Source organism: Rattus rattus, chromosome 8 (assembly GCF_011064425.1).
Source record: "Rattus rattus isolate New Zealand chromosome 8, Rrattus_CSIRO_v1, whole genome shotgun sequence".
Classification (NCBI taxonomy): Eukaryota; Metazoa; Chordata; class Mammalia; order Rodentia; family Muridae; genus Rattus; species Rattus rattus.
The window spans coordinates 102,538,496-102,555,032 of record NC_046161.1 but is presented as its reverse complement, the minus strand read 5'-3'; the positions used below and the strand labels follow the sequence as shown (position 1 = coordinate 102,555,032).

Below are 16,537 nucleotides of genomic sequence, written 5' to 3'. Positions count from 1 at the left end.
CATCATTGTCTGGTACCTGGCCCTGGGGTGAGATATCGGAGTCATAGCACAGTAACCCGGAACCATGGAGCTCTAGGAAAGGAAGTACTGGCGTGTGGAGTTAATCTGGTGATTAATACAGAGAACTAAGCAAAGTAGCTGGAGCCCCAAATCTGGGCCAACACAATTTTTTAAATTAAAACAAACAAACAAACAAACAAACAAAAAACAACAACACAAAACTATAGGTGGTGGCAGTTTAGGCCGCCTGTCACTGAGAGCCCAGAGTCAGAGATTAAACCTTTAGATCGCGCTTTACCCAGAGCACAGATAACCTGAGGAAACACTGGATGCAGATCCTAGATAGTTGTCTTCCAGTTCATCTCAGCCAGACCCAAGGGAGTGGGCTCAGAGGCCGCTGTCCTCGGTCGGAGGCTTAGTCTTGCCCTCCAGCCAGGTGCTCAGCCTTGTCTGTGACACTGTGACAAAGATCTTGTCATCTCCTCCTCTCTCCATAAAGTGGGAGTTACTCAACCACCAAAGTGGCTGTCTCACTTCCTTCTGGGTGGCCTTTTAGCATCTAGATTAAAGCTTAACTCAGAAAGGCAAAGGTGTGGGCTGGGCTGCTTAAACTGTAAGTATGCAAAGTCCCTTAACCTACGTGTAGGGGTGCTCTGACAGTTCGAATTCTAAAAGTGCCCCTATGCGTCCCCTGTCACAGCTGGACTCCTAACATGGCACGCCCAGTGTGGGAAAAAGATGGAGTTCAGGTTTCATGGAGAAGAATGCTCTCATTGTGCGATGGTGCCTGTCAGGCACGAGAGCAGAGTGATCCCACCAGCTTTGGGGTCATACGTGGGACGTTGCTGTCTTGGCTTTGAATGCAAGAGACACTTATCCTTAGTTATGTCTGCCAGAAAGATGGGCAGTTTGACTAACCTCTGTAGGAATCCACTCCTCTACACCCCGAGTTCCCGCCGTCGCTTTTTAAGGCAATGTGTGGTCGTTTATATTGTTGTTAAATGGTTTGCTCTTTGTCTTTCTTATTTATAACTCATGTTTTGCATTAGAATAGAAGTCCTAAGCGAGGGTTTTATTTTGCAGTGCGCACCTGGTGTCTGGTAAAATAGCTCCTTCAGAATCTACCCTCTGTGGGTATTTGTTGAATGAGGAATTGAATTTTTTTTTAAAAAAAAAAAAGCAAAGAATAAGTGGATTGCTGTATCTCTTGTCACCTATCAGGCACTTTTCTGGCTCTGGTCAAGATCTTTTGCTGGAAAAGCCAGACTCTACCTCACTGTCAGGGGTGTACCTGGTACTTTATGGTAAATTAGTGCTGATATTTCAGTGTGTGCCCTATTGTAGTAGGTAGTTTGCTTAGCACAGAGTAGGTGCTCTGGGACTGCCCACTCCTGAGCACTTTAAAGAGTGGGTCTCTAGCTGGTCTCTGATTCCACAGTTTGAGGCCAGCATCCTCCTCCATTTTCCCTAGGTGAGGCGCCTCCATTCTCCTGCCACATCTCCTATCAAACCATCAGCAAAGCCTTTGCATTTGATACTGATGTGCGGTTTCTTAGGTTACAGGGTTAAATAAAATCTGCTGGAGCTTAGCAGATTTCTCTACAATGACTTTCATCCGCGATGCTTAATTAAATCCCTCACCTGGGAAAAAGCGATTTTCTTCAGCCTTCCAGTGGCACTGGCAGGCGGCCGCAACTGTCGAAATGGCAAAATGTCAGCCGTATTTACTGCTGCGGGGCTGCTGTAGCAGAGTGGGTAGAAACTGTGACTTTTGCCCTACATTCTTAATCTTTTAATGACCCATCCCTTTCACTTGAGATTCTAAATCCTGAAGTATTCACATGAATTATAGAAAATTAATAAGTTTTGTGAAAGGGAAAAACACAGCTGTTCCAACAGAGGCAGAGGTCATAGGTCAATGGGCTTCAGAAGAAGAAAAGGGCTCAGGGTCTAAGGTGCTGAGAGTGAAGGGTGAGGACCTGAGTTCAAATCCCCTGGGACCCATGTAAAACCCAGACATGACAGAGCATGTCTGTAACCCAGTACTCTTAGGGCAAGATGGGAGGTGGAATTAAGAGGATATCTATGGGGACTCCCGAAGGCCAGCGAGCCTTGGATATGCAGTACGCCAGTAAACAACAAAACAGCCTGCTTCCGATAAGGTGGAAGGGAGGACCAATACCCAAGATTCCCCTCTGATTTCCATATACTCAATGTGGTACCCACACATCATACCTTAACACATCAGACACAAAAAAAATAAAAAGAGGATAAGGAAAAGGGGGGAGGGGAACGAGGAAGAAGAGGATCAGGGACAGGAAGGAATGCTCTGGAGAAAAGGAGCTCAATCGGCATACAAACTCAATGCCTGTTGCTTCAGCATAACCTCTTGGAGTTCTAGAAGAGCCCTCCACATGCCTGAACCCTCCAAAGGCAGTGGCCTGTGACTGGAGTCTTCCCTGCCTCCCTCTGAGCTGCCCTTGAGTAAATCTGACACGTTCCACGGATCACTGTCTCTGTAGCTTTCCGTGGAACATCAGGGAGAACGGCATGGTGCTTAGATTTCAACAACCATCAAGCCTACGTGGGAAGCCCTGGTTGGAATAACTGAGATTTGGCACTGACAGCAGAAGAGATTGAAGCAAGAGAGCAAAGTGAGCACAGGAATCTACTCTGCTCTATCCAGTGCCCGAGAATGTCAAAAATGGTTTTTTTTTTTTATAAAAAGAGTGCTTCCGATACTGTACAAAATAAAACAGTGGAGGCCGTAGCCATAAGCAGTGAGTCAGGGCATGGCGGATGCCAACTTTGTAAGGCTAGCACCACAGGAATTCAAATGATGTGAATTCGTCTAATAACAGAACAGCTAGACTTCACAAGGATGTTGGGAGACGAACGGGAAGGAGCAGGACTCTTAGGAGACTCCCAGTAGGGAGCAGCAAACGCAGGCAGGGTGAGAAGATGGCCAACAGCCCAAAAATGACAGGCCATTGTGTAACAGCCTGGGCATCCTGGCATCGGGAGGCTAAAGCCAGGGCACTGCAGCCAGTTCAAGACAAGCCCGGGCTACAAAGTAAGACCCAGGCCAGCCTGGGCAACGATGTGATAATAGGTCTTAATTTTTTTTAATTTGTACTCATAAAAATGTAATAAACCCCTGGTATAAGAGTCAATCCAAACGCTGGGCAAAACCTGACTCTGGGTCTGCAGTTAGAGTGACTGCTCTGAGTTCCTCCCTCCCTGTGTATGCCCTCCTCAGCCTGAGATATTGCAGTGCCTTTCACAGATGTGGGGCCTTCTGGCCCTTGAGTCTGGAGTAGCCTTAGGAGTTGCACTGGCCCATAAAGAGTTAAACATGAAAAGGTAACTTTCTCCTGTCCTTACCTATTTATCGAGTTTGAGACCAGCCTGGTCAACATACAAACTTTGCCTCACCAATATCCTGTGTTTCTCCTCTTTTCTTTTTTTTTTTTTAATTTTACCTGCATTGGCATTTTGTCATCGTGTGAGTCTGTGTGAGGGTGTTAGATCCCCTGGACCTGAAGCTATAGACGGTTGTGAGCTGCCATGTGGGTGCTAGGAGTTGAATCTGTGTCCTCTGGTAGAGCAGCCAAGGGCTTTTTTTTTTTTTTTTTGGTTCTTTTTTTCGGAGCTGGGGACTGAACCCAGGGCCTCGAGCTTCCTAGGCAAGCGCTCTACCACTGAGCTAAATCCCCAACCCCGCAGCCAAGGGCTCTTAACCACTGAGTCATCTCCCCAGTCTTGCCTGTGTGCTTTTTGATCCAATCAAGGTGATGATGAATTAACCATCAGAAATAAAGATAATAATAAAGAGTATGACTGGTTTTAGATATAAGTACTGAACAACAAAATAAAAGCAAAATACAGAACCTGGGAGGAAGCTATACCTCAGGGCAAAATATACCCTGATACTTACTGAATTCTAAACCTGGCCATTTTTGCAATGTGAATATTCGCTTTCCATTTCCTTGGAAGGGAAGGGCCAGTGAAGTCATGCTTGCTTTACTCCTATTTATTTTAGGATTAATAAATAGAAGGATTATTGCATGAATAAAAAAGTACCTCACGCTAAAGAGTATTTTCTCTTCCTCATTTGACTTCCTCCCCCCGAACTCATGCATCCTTCATTTTTAGGCCAGGAGACATGATCACTCTCCTAGAAGACTCCAATGAAGACTGGTGGAAAGTAAGTGTTTCAGGCTCTAAAAAGAAAAAAGTATCCCTTGGTGATGACAGTTACGATAAATGTTGCATTTGCCGCTGAACGCCTCCTCTTCCATTTCAGGGAAAGATTCAGGACAGGGTTGGTTTCTTTCCAGCCAACTTTGTTCAGAGAGTAGAAGAGCATGAGAAGATTTATAGGTGTGTCCGGACCTTCATTGGCTGCAAGGACCAGGGGCAAATAACACTGAAAGAGAATCAGGTAAGTAAAGTTCACAAGCCCCTACACACACACACACACACACACACACACACACACACACACACACACACACACACACACACACACACATACACACGGACACAAGAAGGGACCAAGTGTACCACTTGAAAAAAGATGATCGGATACCCATGGTACATGGATAGTTAGAATCCAATATGCAAAACCGAAGTGCCAGGAAACCTCTGCCTTAATTAGCTTTTAATGTTGTAATAGAACACCATAACTAAAAGTAAGTTAGTGGGGAGAGTATTTACTTAGCTGAGAGTTTCAGAACATGAAAGTCCAGAGTGACTGGGAAGGCATCGGCATGGCAAAAGGCAATGAAAACCTCGCAACAGGAAGAGGAAGCTGTCCAATCACATTTCATTCCAACACAGGAAGTAGAGCAAGAGAGAACAGGAAGTGAGCTATAAAACCTCAAAGCCCACCCCTAGTGACTCACTTCCTCCAGCAAGTCTCCACTTCTTAAAGGTTCTGTAATCTCCCCAAACAAATGCCACCAACTGGGGACCAGGTGTTGAAATACATGAGCCTTTAGGGGTCCTTTCTCATTCAAACCACTACACTCACTCAATGGTATCTGTCAGAAAAGAAGCATAGATAATGCCACAGTGTCCGGAGAGAGCACTTGTGTCTGAGGACCGTTAGTCACTGAAGTTAGCAGCTACTCAAGGTTAGCTCTGGGATAGCCCCCAGCAATATGTCATCACCTAAAGGGAAAAGTGGCATTGTGTGGTGCTGTGCTCCAGGGTTTGGTGTGTTGGCTCCAATGGACACTTCCCTGTACCTAATCTACACATTACTGATACCTTTTGCTCTGCTGATTTTCCTGAGCCCTCTGTATTTATAATGTCCTTAAGCCACTTCCTTCTGGACTCCTTACCTCACCCGTGGAATATAGATAGAAACGAACAGGACAGTCACACCTCAGCTCTGCCCTGCTCCTCTCTGTGTACCTCCTCCAGCACAGAGAAGGTATCCTCCCATCCGACTTAGTTCTTCTCATGGCGCATGCGCCATCTTCGCTGCAGGGCTCTCACCGCCAAGACTGCTCTGGATGTGTTAGAAGAGGATATGGGGACCGGAAGTTAGACATGTTCTTTCTTTCACAAAGAAGCCTCACAGTTGATTGCCAGTTTTCAATTTGAGAAGTCAGAAGTTTGCTTCTTTCTGCATTCTTGTAACAATATAGTAATTCTAGCGTTTCTCGAGGCGATGGATATCTTTAGTTGATTATGTGGCTATGAGAAGGTTCAGTCTGCAAGAAATTAAAGAACGAAATATGGATTCATAATTTAAAACTTGTCTGTCCAACGCGGTTGCTCCAAATGTACCCTAGGTGGCATTTATATGTGTCTGGAGATTCTGCCGGCATAGATGTGTGTACCAGCGTGCCTGGTACTGTGGAGGCCTGGTGAGGCACTGAATTCCCTGTGATCTGGAGTTATAAACAGTTATGAGTCAACATGTGGGTGCTGAGAATTGAACCAGAGTCCTCTGGAAGAGCAGCCAGTGCTGTTACACACTGAGTCATCTCTCTAGCCATCCTCCCCATTTTGGGAATTACCTTCAAAGATAGTTCTGAACACACACACACACACACACACACACACATACACACACACACACACACAATCAGTCATTACTTATAATTATAACTGATTTATCATTCTAAGATGATGTTTAACTCAATTTGATAAACAATTTTCTTTTCTACATATGGCTCCAAATGATTTTTTTTCAACTTGACGAATGTCTCCTCACTCTGGACATCTAGTTCACCCTGTGTAATCCCAGCATTTAGGAAACACAGGCAAGAAAATTTCAGGTTCAAAGTCTGTGTTTAATGAGTTCAAAGCCAGGCCAAACTATTTACCAACCAAGAACCTGTCTCAAAATAGCAAAGGCTTAGGATAGAACTAAGTGGTGGAACACAAGGCCTAGAGCTTGTTTTTCAATAATTATTCATTCATTCTTGTAGTTCGCCAATAGAATGGAGAGAGGGGAGGGGGCTAAAGAAAACTTACAATGTAAAGAAATGTCTTTTATAAAAAAATTAATGCCTATTACTTTTAAAGTCTAGCAAATAAAAATTATTAAGGATAACATGCCAAAATTATTAAGGATAAACATGAGCATTGTTTTCCCAATATATCTTAACAACAGCAGCAGACGGAGTCAGTGAAGTCGGTTTTCTATATATGCTAGTATGCATTAGCTGCTGGATTTCCATAGTTGCTTCAGACTTGTGTATAAAGAGCCACAAAAATTACTGAGCCTTGTGCATGCTATAATTTTTTGCCATGGACTCATAAAAATAGTCTATGCATGGGGGAAAGCTGAGTGAGGAGTGGCAACTGCCACAGTAATCTCATAATGGTGAGAGTAGGAACAGTCCACGATGACAGTGGGTCAGTCAAGAGTAAGGCTCTTCTGAGGGAAGGAGCTTGGAGAGCGAGGTGATAATGCTGTAGACAGGACACAGAAATCAGGCCCAGACCTTGGCCATTGCTGTGCCTGGGTAAGGATGTTTCTTAAAGAAAAGTCTCTAAAAGATGAGAGGGCAGAAATGCAGACAGAGTGTCCTCAGTCACGTTCAGCCCTGTGACTACAGTGATGGAAATGGGGGGTGAGCTAGGCACCTAGACGATCACACCATCACGGGCCACCTCACCTTGCCCTCAGCACAGCCACCACACCACCACCACCACTATCTGCTACCCAGAAGCTCAGGGGACAGCAGCACCAGGGGGCCCATGGTAAAACAAAAGGCCAGGAAGAAACATAGCAAAACTGGCCTAGGAGACAAGGCCAGTTGCCTACTAAAGGAAGAGGCCTGGAAGAAAGCGGAGCCGTGGCGAGTCCCTGGATCGTGAGCTGAGTCAAACTTTCCACCCTTGAAGAAGCAAGACAGACAGAAGAAAGACACCTCAGTGCTTGGAAAGTAAAGGCAGGAGGATCAGGAGTTCTAAGCCAGCCTGGGCTACATGAGATCAAGCAACAGCCTTAATTTAAGAATGCTATTGTAGAAGATTGGCATCGTTAATCCCAGCATTCAGGAAGGAAAGACAGGCCAGTCTCTATGGGTTCAAGACCAGCCTGGTCTACAGAGTGAGTTTGAGGCCAATCAAAGCTACATACTTAGTGAGACCCCAACTCCCCCACCAAAAGAAAATGTTATTATTAAAGACAAAATTCAAAATTTGATCTCTACTTTAAGCTTCTACATTATTAATTTATGTGGAAACTTTCAAAACCTCTTAAGGAAATGTAACGGAGTAGAAAGGTCACCGATGCCAAAGTGATGGAGAAATGGATCCGCGTCATGTGTGGTTTTGATAGTCACCTCTACATGTCACCTAAAAGAGTCAGTACGCTAGAATCTCCCTGATGCAGACCTGAGAGTCCGGCGTGGCCACTTGTGTGGGACAGCATGATGCCTGAACAGCATGGGTGCTTAACAAAAGTCCTCTCCCACCACCATAACTCAGAGTAGGTCTCAATGAGGATTTCATCTGCAGTGTGAGGAACCCCACGGGCACCAGAGAACAGCAAGGGTGATATGTGTAACTCTAAAAGCATAAAGTGACGAGTGGCCATTAACAGAGAAGTCAGAGGAAATTGATTCTGAAAATGAATGCGGTGCTTTTTTTTTTATTAAATCACATTTCTGTCTCGAAGGCTAATCTTTCATAATTATTACAATGTTTATCCACAGAGCTCTTGTTTCCAGATGGAATTACGTTATCTATTATGAACACATAGGCGTCTGACTTGACAGGATGAATTTTTCTTCATTTTTTTAAACTTAAAAGGGACCCTACTTAACCAGCTTTAAATTCCTTTAAAACACTCTTATACTGTCATCCATGGGTCTGTCACAGCTATAGAAATAGTTTTGCGGATTCCTTGGGCTCTTGCAAGAAAAAAAATTAAACCAGAAATTATATTTAGAACATAAAAACAGAAATTTGTTTATTATAGTGATATTTAGAAAATAGTATTTTAAAGATGGAAGAAAATAACAACCACAGCAACCACAGCGATTCAACCATCAAGTTATTAGCATTAGAAAAACGCAGACATATTTCATGCCAAAGCTTTCCTTTGAATTCAGAGTTTAATATCGTATTTCATTTAGTCTATCTACTTCTATTTAGTTTCATCAAAATACAATCCTTAACTATTCTATGTACAGAAGAGTGGCAAACAGTAAGGAAGTGGAAACCTCAGCTCCACAACCACCAGGAGCAACAACTTCAATGCCTGATGTACCTTGAATTGAATTCACTCCTGGAGAAATAGAAAAGAAAGAAGACAGAGTCTTTTGGCCTCTTTAACCTTGACCCTAGAGCTCTTGAAACAAACAAGAAAATCTGTCAAGGTCCCATGCTGTCAGCCCCAAGAGCCACACTGCATTGGATCGTTGTCACTGAATGGCACTACGCTGGCCATCAGCAATAGCTAGCAAAATGCACATCACAAGTTAGGAAACTGATTTGACTCAACCTCCAAGGTTTTCTTCTAGTGCAGAACGAGGGTCTGCTGTGGGTGGTTGGACCCCACAGGCAGGGATATAAATCCCTTCGCCTTTCTCTTCTAAGGTCTTCGGAATGTTGGCTGCCTCCCACTACAGGCCACCTAACGAATGCCTTTCCAACAATGGAAGCAATGTTCTTCAGAGTGCACCTCTCTGTAGAGCAAGAGGAAATTTCCCCATAGTCCCTTGGCAGTACTCCTTGTTTCATGGACCTGTGTTGCATTTGAGGAGGCCATGATCAGTACAGAATCCACCCTGAAACCCTGAGTAAAGTAGTCTAAGTCCAGCCCAGCTCCACTGGGACCGAAACCCAAGGGAGAAGCGCAGATGCATGGCCTGAAAGTGATGGTGAGAAGGGCTGGAGAGGTGGCTCAGTGGTTAGGAACACGGTCTGATCTCACACAAGACTTGAGTTCAGTTCCAGCACCTACACCAGGCAGCGTGCAATTTCCTACAACCCCACATCTGGAGGACCTGATGCCTCTGGCATCCACGGGCACCCGCACTCCTGTGCACCGAGACACAGGCATACATACAGTTGGAAGAAACTAATACGAGGTAGGGGAGATGCCTCGGTGGTTAAGAGCACTTGCTCTTCCAGAGGACCTGGATTTGATTCCTAATACCCACGTGACCAATCCTGATGGTCTTGAACTCTAGTTCCAGGGGATCTGACACCTTCTTCTGACCGTGTGGGCCTCACAGACGCCAAGTGGTGCACACATACCTATGCAGGCAGAAAATGCGTGTAAAATGAAAGTAAATAATAATAATAAAATAATAAACATTTTTAATGATGATGATGACGGCCATGAGGATTACTATGACAAAAGGGTAAGTGATAGAGTTGACTTTAACTCCAAAGCAGGAACCTCCAACCCAGCAAAGAGCCTGTGCTCTGGAAAAGAGAGTTGTGAAGAAATTGAGTCCTAAAATAGCCTCGCCCCGTATTCAAGAAGTGTCAAGCTGAGGGTCAAGTCATAGCTGGGCTGGACAGCTGCCCACATCATTATTTAGGGTCAAGGTGTCCCTCCTCAGAATGCAGTGCACAGTCTCCCCCACAGAGGCTGGCACTGTGTGCCCCAGTCAGGTCTGCCTGATAGTAACTGTGCTGGTCCTGTCAGGAAGGAAATGTATGCATCCCTTGAGAAGTTTCCAGTTGGAAAGAGAAAGGAGGTGGGGGAGGGGGGGACAGAAGGGGAGGGAAGAAAGGGGAAGTAGGAAGGGTTGAAGAGAAATAAGGAAATACCATTTTCAGTCGAGCTGATCACTTTGGTTGTCGTCTTAAAAATCCCTCAGCTTCTGCCAGCCCTGTAGCCATGTGCAGAGCATCGTGCCTAAGCCTTCTGATTCACTCACACCCCCAGGAACCTTCTCAGGCCTCATGCCCTTCAATGCCCTTGGCTAGCCTGGGACCAGTGCCTGGCAAGGGCACCCACATGGATTTTCACCACCTCCTTTGAGGTCTCATACAGGCGCCTGCTCTAGAATATGAGAGATGCTCTTGCTAAGTTGCCTGGAGCTAGTAAGGAAATTGTCGCTCGGCTTTCTGGTGTGGTAGGGAGCACACATAAGATTCCGAGCACTGGACAGGAGCCAGTGAGTGGCAGCTGTTATTTTGGGTCCTCGGCATAATGTACTGGGGACCGGCATGCCCTGTGCCAGTTCTGCGATATGAGTTTGTCGTTCTGTCCTTACAGAGACTCTGCAAGGAGTCACGGTATTTAATGCCATTCTCTTTATCCTCACTCATAAAGCTGGAACCCAGAAAATATTCTGCATCTGGGCCTGTTTCCAAACCCAGGTTTGCATGTCATGTTTTATGGAGCGTTTCCTCACATTGCCGCCTCCCCGACCCCCACCCCTGACTTCCCACTCCCTGAGCCTTCTCTCCCCTCTCCCAGCTAAGTGCTCCTGCATGCCCAGTCAGCAGTAACCTCTGCTGCAGTTCCCCACTAGTTCCTGCTGAACTGAATCCTTTCCTTTCTCTCCCCTGGCCCTCAGATCTGTGTGACCTCTGAGGAAGAACGGGACGGCTTCATCAGAGTCCTCTGTGGGAAGAAGAGAGGCCTCGTCCCATTGGATGTACTGGTAGACGTGTGACTGTAGCAGACCCTCCCAGTGCAGGAGGCCAGCGCTGCTGATCTCTCTGTGTCCACCCAGAGGAGCAGCTGCACTGATGGGTGCCCAGAAAACAGGGAGACTTGAAGATCTGAGAGTGTGCTAGCAATCTGGAAGCAGGCCAACTGCACAGCACACCCAGGCTGCCTGAGAGCAGCATCCCAGAGCTGAGGGCAGCTAGGGGCAGTAGGTGGGCTGTAGCTAAGGCTGCCCCAGGACTCAGCTCCCTTCCTGCCCACCTGTGCAAGGCTGGAGTCTGCTCCAGGTCATGGGTGTGCTCCTGATGAGAAGTTTGGAGCAGAGTAGCCAAGCGGTACTCTGGTTCTGGATTACTGTTCCCCGTGCTGGCCAATCAACCTCATCACGACTCTTGCAAAGAATCAAGAAATCCATCCTCCCTGCTCCCAACACCCCAGGGCCCACTCCAGCTCCTGCTCAGTTTGTGTCTTGGCTGGCAGGACTATCCTTTCTTTCTCTTCCATTCTTCAAGCACATCCTAGGCAGGGCCGAACCAGCATGGTACCGAATGCAAAGATCTGACTTACCTACAGATTTCGAAGGAGGGCAGCCTTGCTACTTTAGTGACTCGAAAGTGACAGGGCAAGGTCCAAGGCACAGAATCAAGAAACAGCAAGGAGAAGTGGGTGTGGGGACAAGGAAGGAGTCCTTATACATTGGGATCGTACAGCCATTTTAGTTGGGTGGTTTTTTTCCCCCCAGAGCAGGTGGGGCTGGGAGAGGGAAGTAGGTAAGAGTCTCCGTTTTCATTTCATATCCTCTTTATCAGGAGCAGCCCTTCTCCGTTTGTGCAACCTGTAGGACTGCACTGTGGTGAACGAGTCCACCGTGCAGGGATCCAGGGGAGAGGGGAGCACCACTGAGGAAAACATCTTAGTATAAATGTGGCCAACTTAGACTCCATTCTTCTCCAGGGCAATGGTTTCAACTCCCGCAGGTGTGAAGTGAAAAGGACAGGAAATGCTTCTTCCTCTTTGTGCAAACAGAGGAAGCTTGCGGCTTTGCTCACACCACCTGGGGATATTGCTCTCCACCTGTACCGATGTTTACAAGAACATACCACACTGCGATGCCTTCCTCCCAGACCCTGTCCCAGCATTCAGACCTGCTTCCCGGCAGTCACTGACATGTCTAAGTGATGTGACTTTGGGATTCTTCGTTGCTTTGATTTATTTTGCCACTGAGCAATAAAATCATTAGAACCATCTCAGTTCTGCTTCGTGTTGCTTTATGGTTTGTTTTGTTGATCCCAGGAAGGATCTCTAGCCAAGGCTAGCCTCAAACTCGCTGCAGAGCTAAGGATGGCCTGGAGCTTCGACCCTCCTGCCCTCACTTGCACAAGGTCGAGGTTACAGGAGTACGCCCACCACTTGCAGTGGTTTCGTGCATGCTAGGCAGGAACTCCACCGACTGAACTACATCCCCAGACCCCCAACGGCCAGTATTTTGTTTTGCTTCCATTTTGAAGACTTACATGACTACATTGAGGGTATGTCAACCTCACTCCCTAAACCAAAGAATCATTCGTCTCGTTAATATTTTCGTTCCTGCTCAGAGTGAAGTGAGGAGCTGAGCTACTACGGCAGCAGCTGGTCTCACAGTCTAGACATCTTACTCCCACTCTGTAGCCAGCAGGACGGCTGCTACAAGTACCAAGTTTTATGTTCATCCGACAAGCACTTGTAAAACCAGGGTCCCAGACGCAAGACCTTTGGGAACACAGGTGGATCACATGACTGCCTTTTATAAAACTGAACACCCAATGAGGACATTTCTGCCTCCCAACAACCATCTTCTGTTTAATCAAGATGGCCTCCTGACTGGATGGAATGTAAAACACATACACCCATTCTCTTCTCCCTGGCCTAGTGTCCGATGCAGGCTTTTGGTACAAGGGCACCTAATTTGCATTTTTAAAACCAGTTTGCCTTTTCAAGTTGAGGAGAAGGGCGACAATATGGTGTCCAGCCTCCCAAGTGATCTCCCCATTGATCTTTGCCTCCTGATAGTGTTGTCTTTGTGTAGTCTCTCCCAACATTGAATCGGGGTTAGTCTTAGTGGCCAGTGAAATATAACCAAAGACAGTGACTGACACATAAGGCTGGCCCACAAAACTCCCAGCTATTGCTTTGACCTATCAGAGAATGCACTGTTGGGGTCTTGGAACAGCAGGTGAGGAGGGTTTTTTGCCTGAGGCCCCTATGCAGGTCAGGCTTCTGTGTAACAACCACACACTTAAGCAGCTGGGGCCCCAGCGTCGTTGATTGCCAGAGCAATAAGGAGCCGTTCCTCCGACCACTGCTTGGGTCACAAGTTTATGGTCCTTCTAAGTACATAAGGTATTTTTCAGGGTAGCTTTTAACTTGCTATTCAGCAACAGGTAAGCGGGAGAGGAGACCTGCAGTTGCCACCCAAGAAGAGAGGTACGCAATTTGTACATTGAGACCCGCAAGCTTTGCTGGCATGAGGTATTGGCGTGCCCCCATGCCAGGTGTATAGTATTCTCCAGAGATCTAGAGCCTTTCAAGCAGAAAAGGAAAGGCAAGAGGTTCTATATGCTCTGCATAGATTGTCATGGATGACTCTCATACATACATACATACATACATACATACATATGTATGTATATACATACATACAGAGAGAGCGTAAGAAAAAGAAGGGGATTATAGAAGTGGTGGCCTTTTCCATTTTCTTCTGGTTGGCAAGAACCAGGAGGGCCTGGCCTCCTAGTATTGACTTGAGAAGCTGCTGGACTGAAGTGAGAGGAAGTGAGGGCCTTCAGAGACAAATCCTGTCCAGGGACAGGGAAAAGAGAGCAAAGTATCAAAGTGGACGAGATCAGATGAGCTCAGGGACACACACTCTCCGTAGTGTGGGGGGCACATGGTGCTTGGTTAGCACCTGTGCCCCCTCCTGCAGAGGAAGGCACAGATAGGGCCAGCTCCATGCCACAGCAGCTGTGCCCTGCACCTCACTGTAGAACATGGTTCTATGTCAGAAAATTTAAGGTAAAGAACTCACTGAACATTCCTTAGGGATCAAGAAGGTGGAGAAAGGAATTTCTCTTCCCCCACCACCATCACTACCTGCCAGACTTTCGTCCAGTTTTAGCGTAGACAACGGGGCTGTGAAGAGAGGCCAGGTAGAGATGTCTGGTCTCTGTGGTGACCGGCCGAGTTGATTCACATATCACTTTCCATTCCAGCTATATAACCAGTGCACACATACAGAGAGAGAGACAGAGACAGAGACAGAGACAGAGACAGGGATAGAAAGAAACAGAGACAGAAAACCTATATTCTGATAATGAAGAAGAACCCAGCATCTGGTTGCATATTTAAAACAATAGATTGGATAAAACATGGTAGGGGGTGCTTACTGGAGTTAGTCTTCCATATTATTAGAGTGCAAAGCTTAAAATCAATGGAAAAATCATACACATAGCAAAAAAGCAAAAATTGTGAGGTTTGAAAGCCAGTCTGGTGTTCTCTAAGCAGAAAAGAGCTAGAGAGCAAAGAGACCACTGAACACAGAGCCTGGCCCAGGCAGAAGCAGCCATGTGTTCCGGGACAGGCTTGCACGTACTTAATTGGTCTGGTAACTCTCGAGCCACCCTGAGGTCCCTAACACCCAATTCTTCCTTCAGGTCACTAGAAAGGAGAAAGCGGTTAACTGTCTGCTCTGGACTGAGTCTTCTGGGGGCAGGAGAGTGTGAAGACCTTTGCACTCCAGAATTGAAGGCTCTGATAGCTTGAATGAGTGCTGAGCGCCTGGGAGGAGGCTGGTGCCAGTGTAGAACAAAGGAAACTCAGCCATGCTCATAAAGGAATCCAGCTAAGTGAGCAGGTGGACTCCAACACTCACCACAAACAAAATCTCCTAAAAATAACTCGGAGAAAAAAAATAATCCAAACTAATAAATGATATTGCAAACCCTTCTCTGAGATTTTTCTTAGTCACCCACCCTGCTGTGTGTTTTGTACACCTGGTGGTTTTGATCCTGGGAACGTGGTTTCTCTTTTGCTTCCCACAAGGAGTTTTAAATAGCCTTCAGTCTTCCTGTAGATAATGAAAACCTGTCTTAAAGTGTCCATGAGGCCATAGCCGTTTATTTTAATAGATCTCTTTAAAATAAAGAAGTGCACCTAGTTTTTAATACAGTGTTATTAAATTTGAGTAGCCAGTGAGCATCTCTGATGTCTTTGTAGAAGTCAGGACATCCTGAAGCCTCAAAATACACCCTGGAAAAATGCAAGCGCTACTTCCAAGAGTAAGGGCGGGCTGACTTTAGAACTGCTCCAGTGATGCCTGGCATGGTGACACACGCCTGTAATCTCCCATGAGGGTGGCAGACCCAGAAGGGTCAACAATAATTCATGATGGACCAGGGCAACATCAGTGAGTTCCAGGCTAGCCTGGGCTACAATGAGATATCCTGTTGAGGGGGTAGGAGGCAGGAGGAGGAGGAGGTTATAGGAGGGAGAGAGGGGGTTGGAAGGGATACAACTTCTTCTATGGACATCATCACACAGTTCTGGAGTCCATTGATTTCATCCTTTTCAGCGAATGGGCACATTTTTATCTTCTTCCCCTACCAATTTACAGAAGTTAACATTTTTCAATCATTTTTATCCAAGGAAAATTGTCGTCTAAGGTTCCTGATCATTTCCTGATTCCAGCTTTGGCCATGTTAAATCGATGCTCCCATTTTCACTCCTCTCTGAATACTGTGGTTTAAATTTTGATTTTTCTCTTTGATTTAAAAAAGAAAAGTGGTGTGTGTGTGCGTGTGTGTGTGTGTGTGTGTGTGTGTGTGTGTGTGTGTGTGTGCCATTGTATATAGTTGCTTGAAAGCGGTTTCTGGAGGGCTTCTGCTTTGATTAACTGATTTGTTTTTGCGTTTTTACATCTCACTGATGTTTATAAATATTCACTGGATCTTGGGGAGATGGGTCTAGTCTGCAATGTGTTGATTTGGCTACATATCTATTAAATAAATCCTTAAAAACATTCAGATTGCCTGTAAATTTTTTTTTTGCCTATGGGTCTGTCAAAGACAAAGAACAAAGACTAAGTAACAATGGACATTAATAAAAGAACCCTTGTGGGGACCACCAGTCCCTACCAAAGAGCAGCCCAGAAGGAGGAAACAGCATCAGCCCCTCTTATGCACTTAGATCCAATTGCTTTGGCCATGTCCTAAGTAAATATTCTCTTCAGCTCCCTGGAACACACTATACAGGAGCCTTTTTTTTTAAGTGAAAGCGTCACAAAAATGTTCTTGGGAAACTTTAATATAGAGACATGTCCCTAGAAATTCATACGATAGATATTGGAACCATGATCTCTGATGAATCGATGTTGGAGGTGAGGCTTAGGTGGCATCTAGT

The 16,537-nt window shown here is 45.9% G+C and overlaps 1 protein-coding gene across 1 annotated transcript in view; it reads left to right on the top strand.

Annotated features, from left to right (window-relative positions):
• Stac (SH3 and cysteine rich domain) overlaps nt 1-12,354 on the top strand; it is a 119,723-nt gene extending 107,369 nt beyond the window's left edge. The window contains 3 exon segments of the mRNA XM_032909793.1: nt 4,156-4,207; nt 4,307-4,444; nt 11,010-12,354. Coding sequence (XP_032765684.1) covers nt 4,156-4,207; nt 4,307-4,444; nt 11,010-11,108 — 289 coding nt within the window. The 3' untranslated portion in view covers nt 11,109-12,354.
• Nucleotides 12,355-16,537: the final 4,183 nt, after the last annotated feature.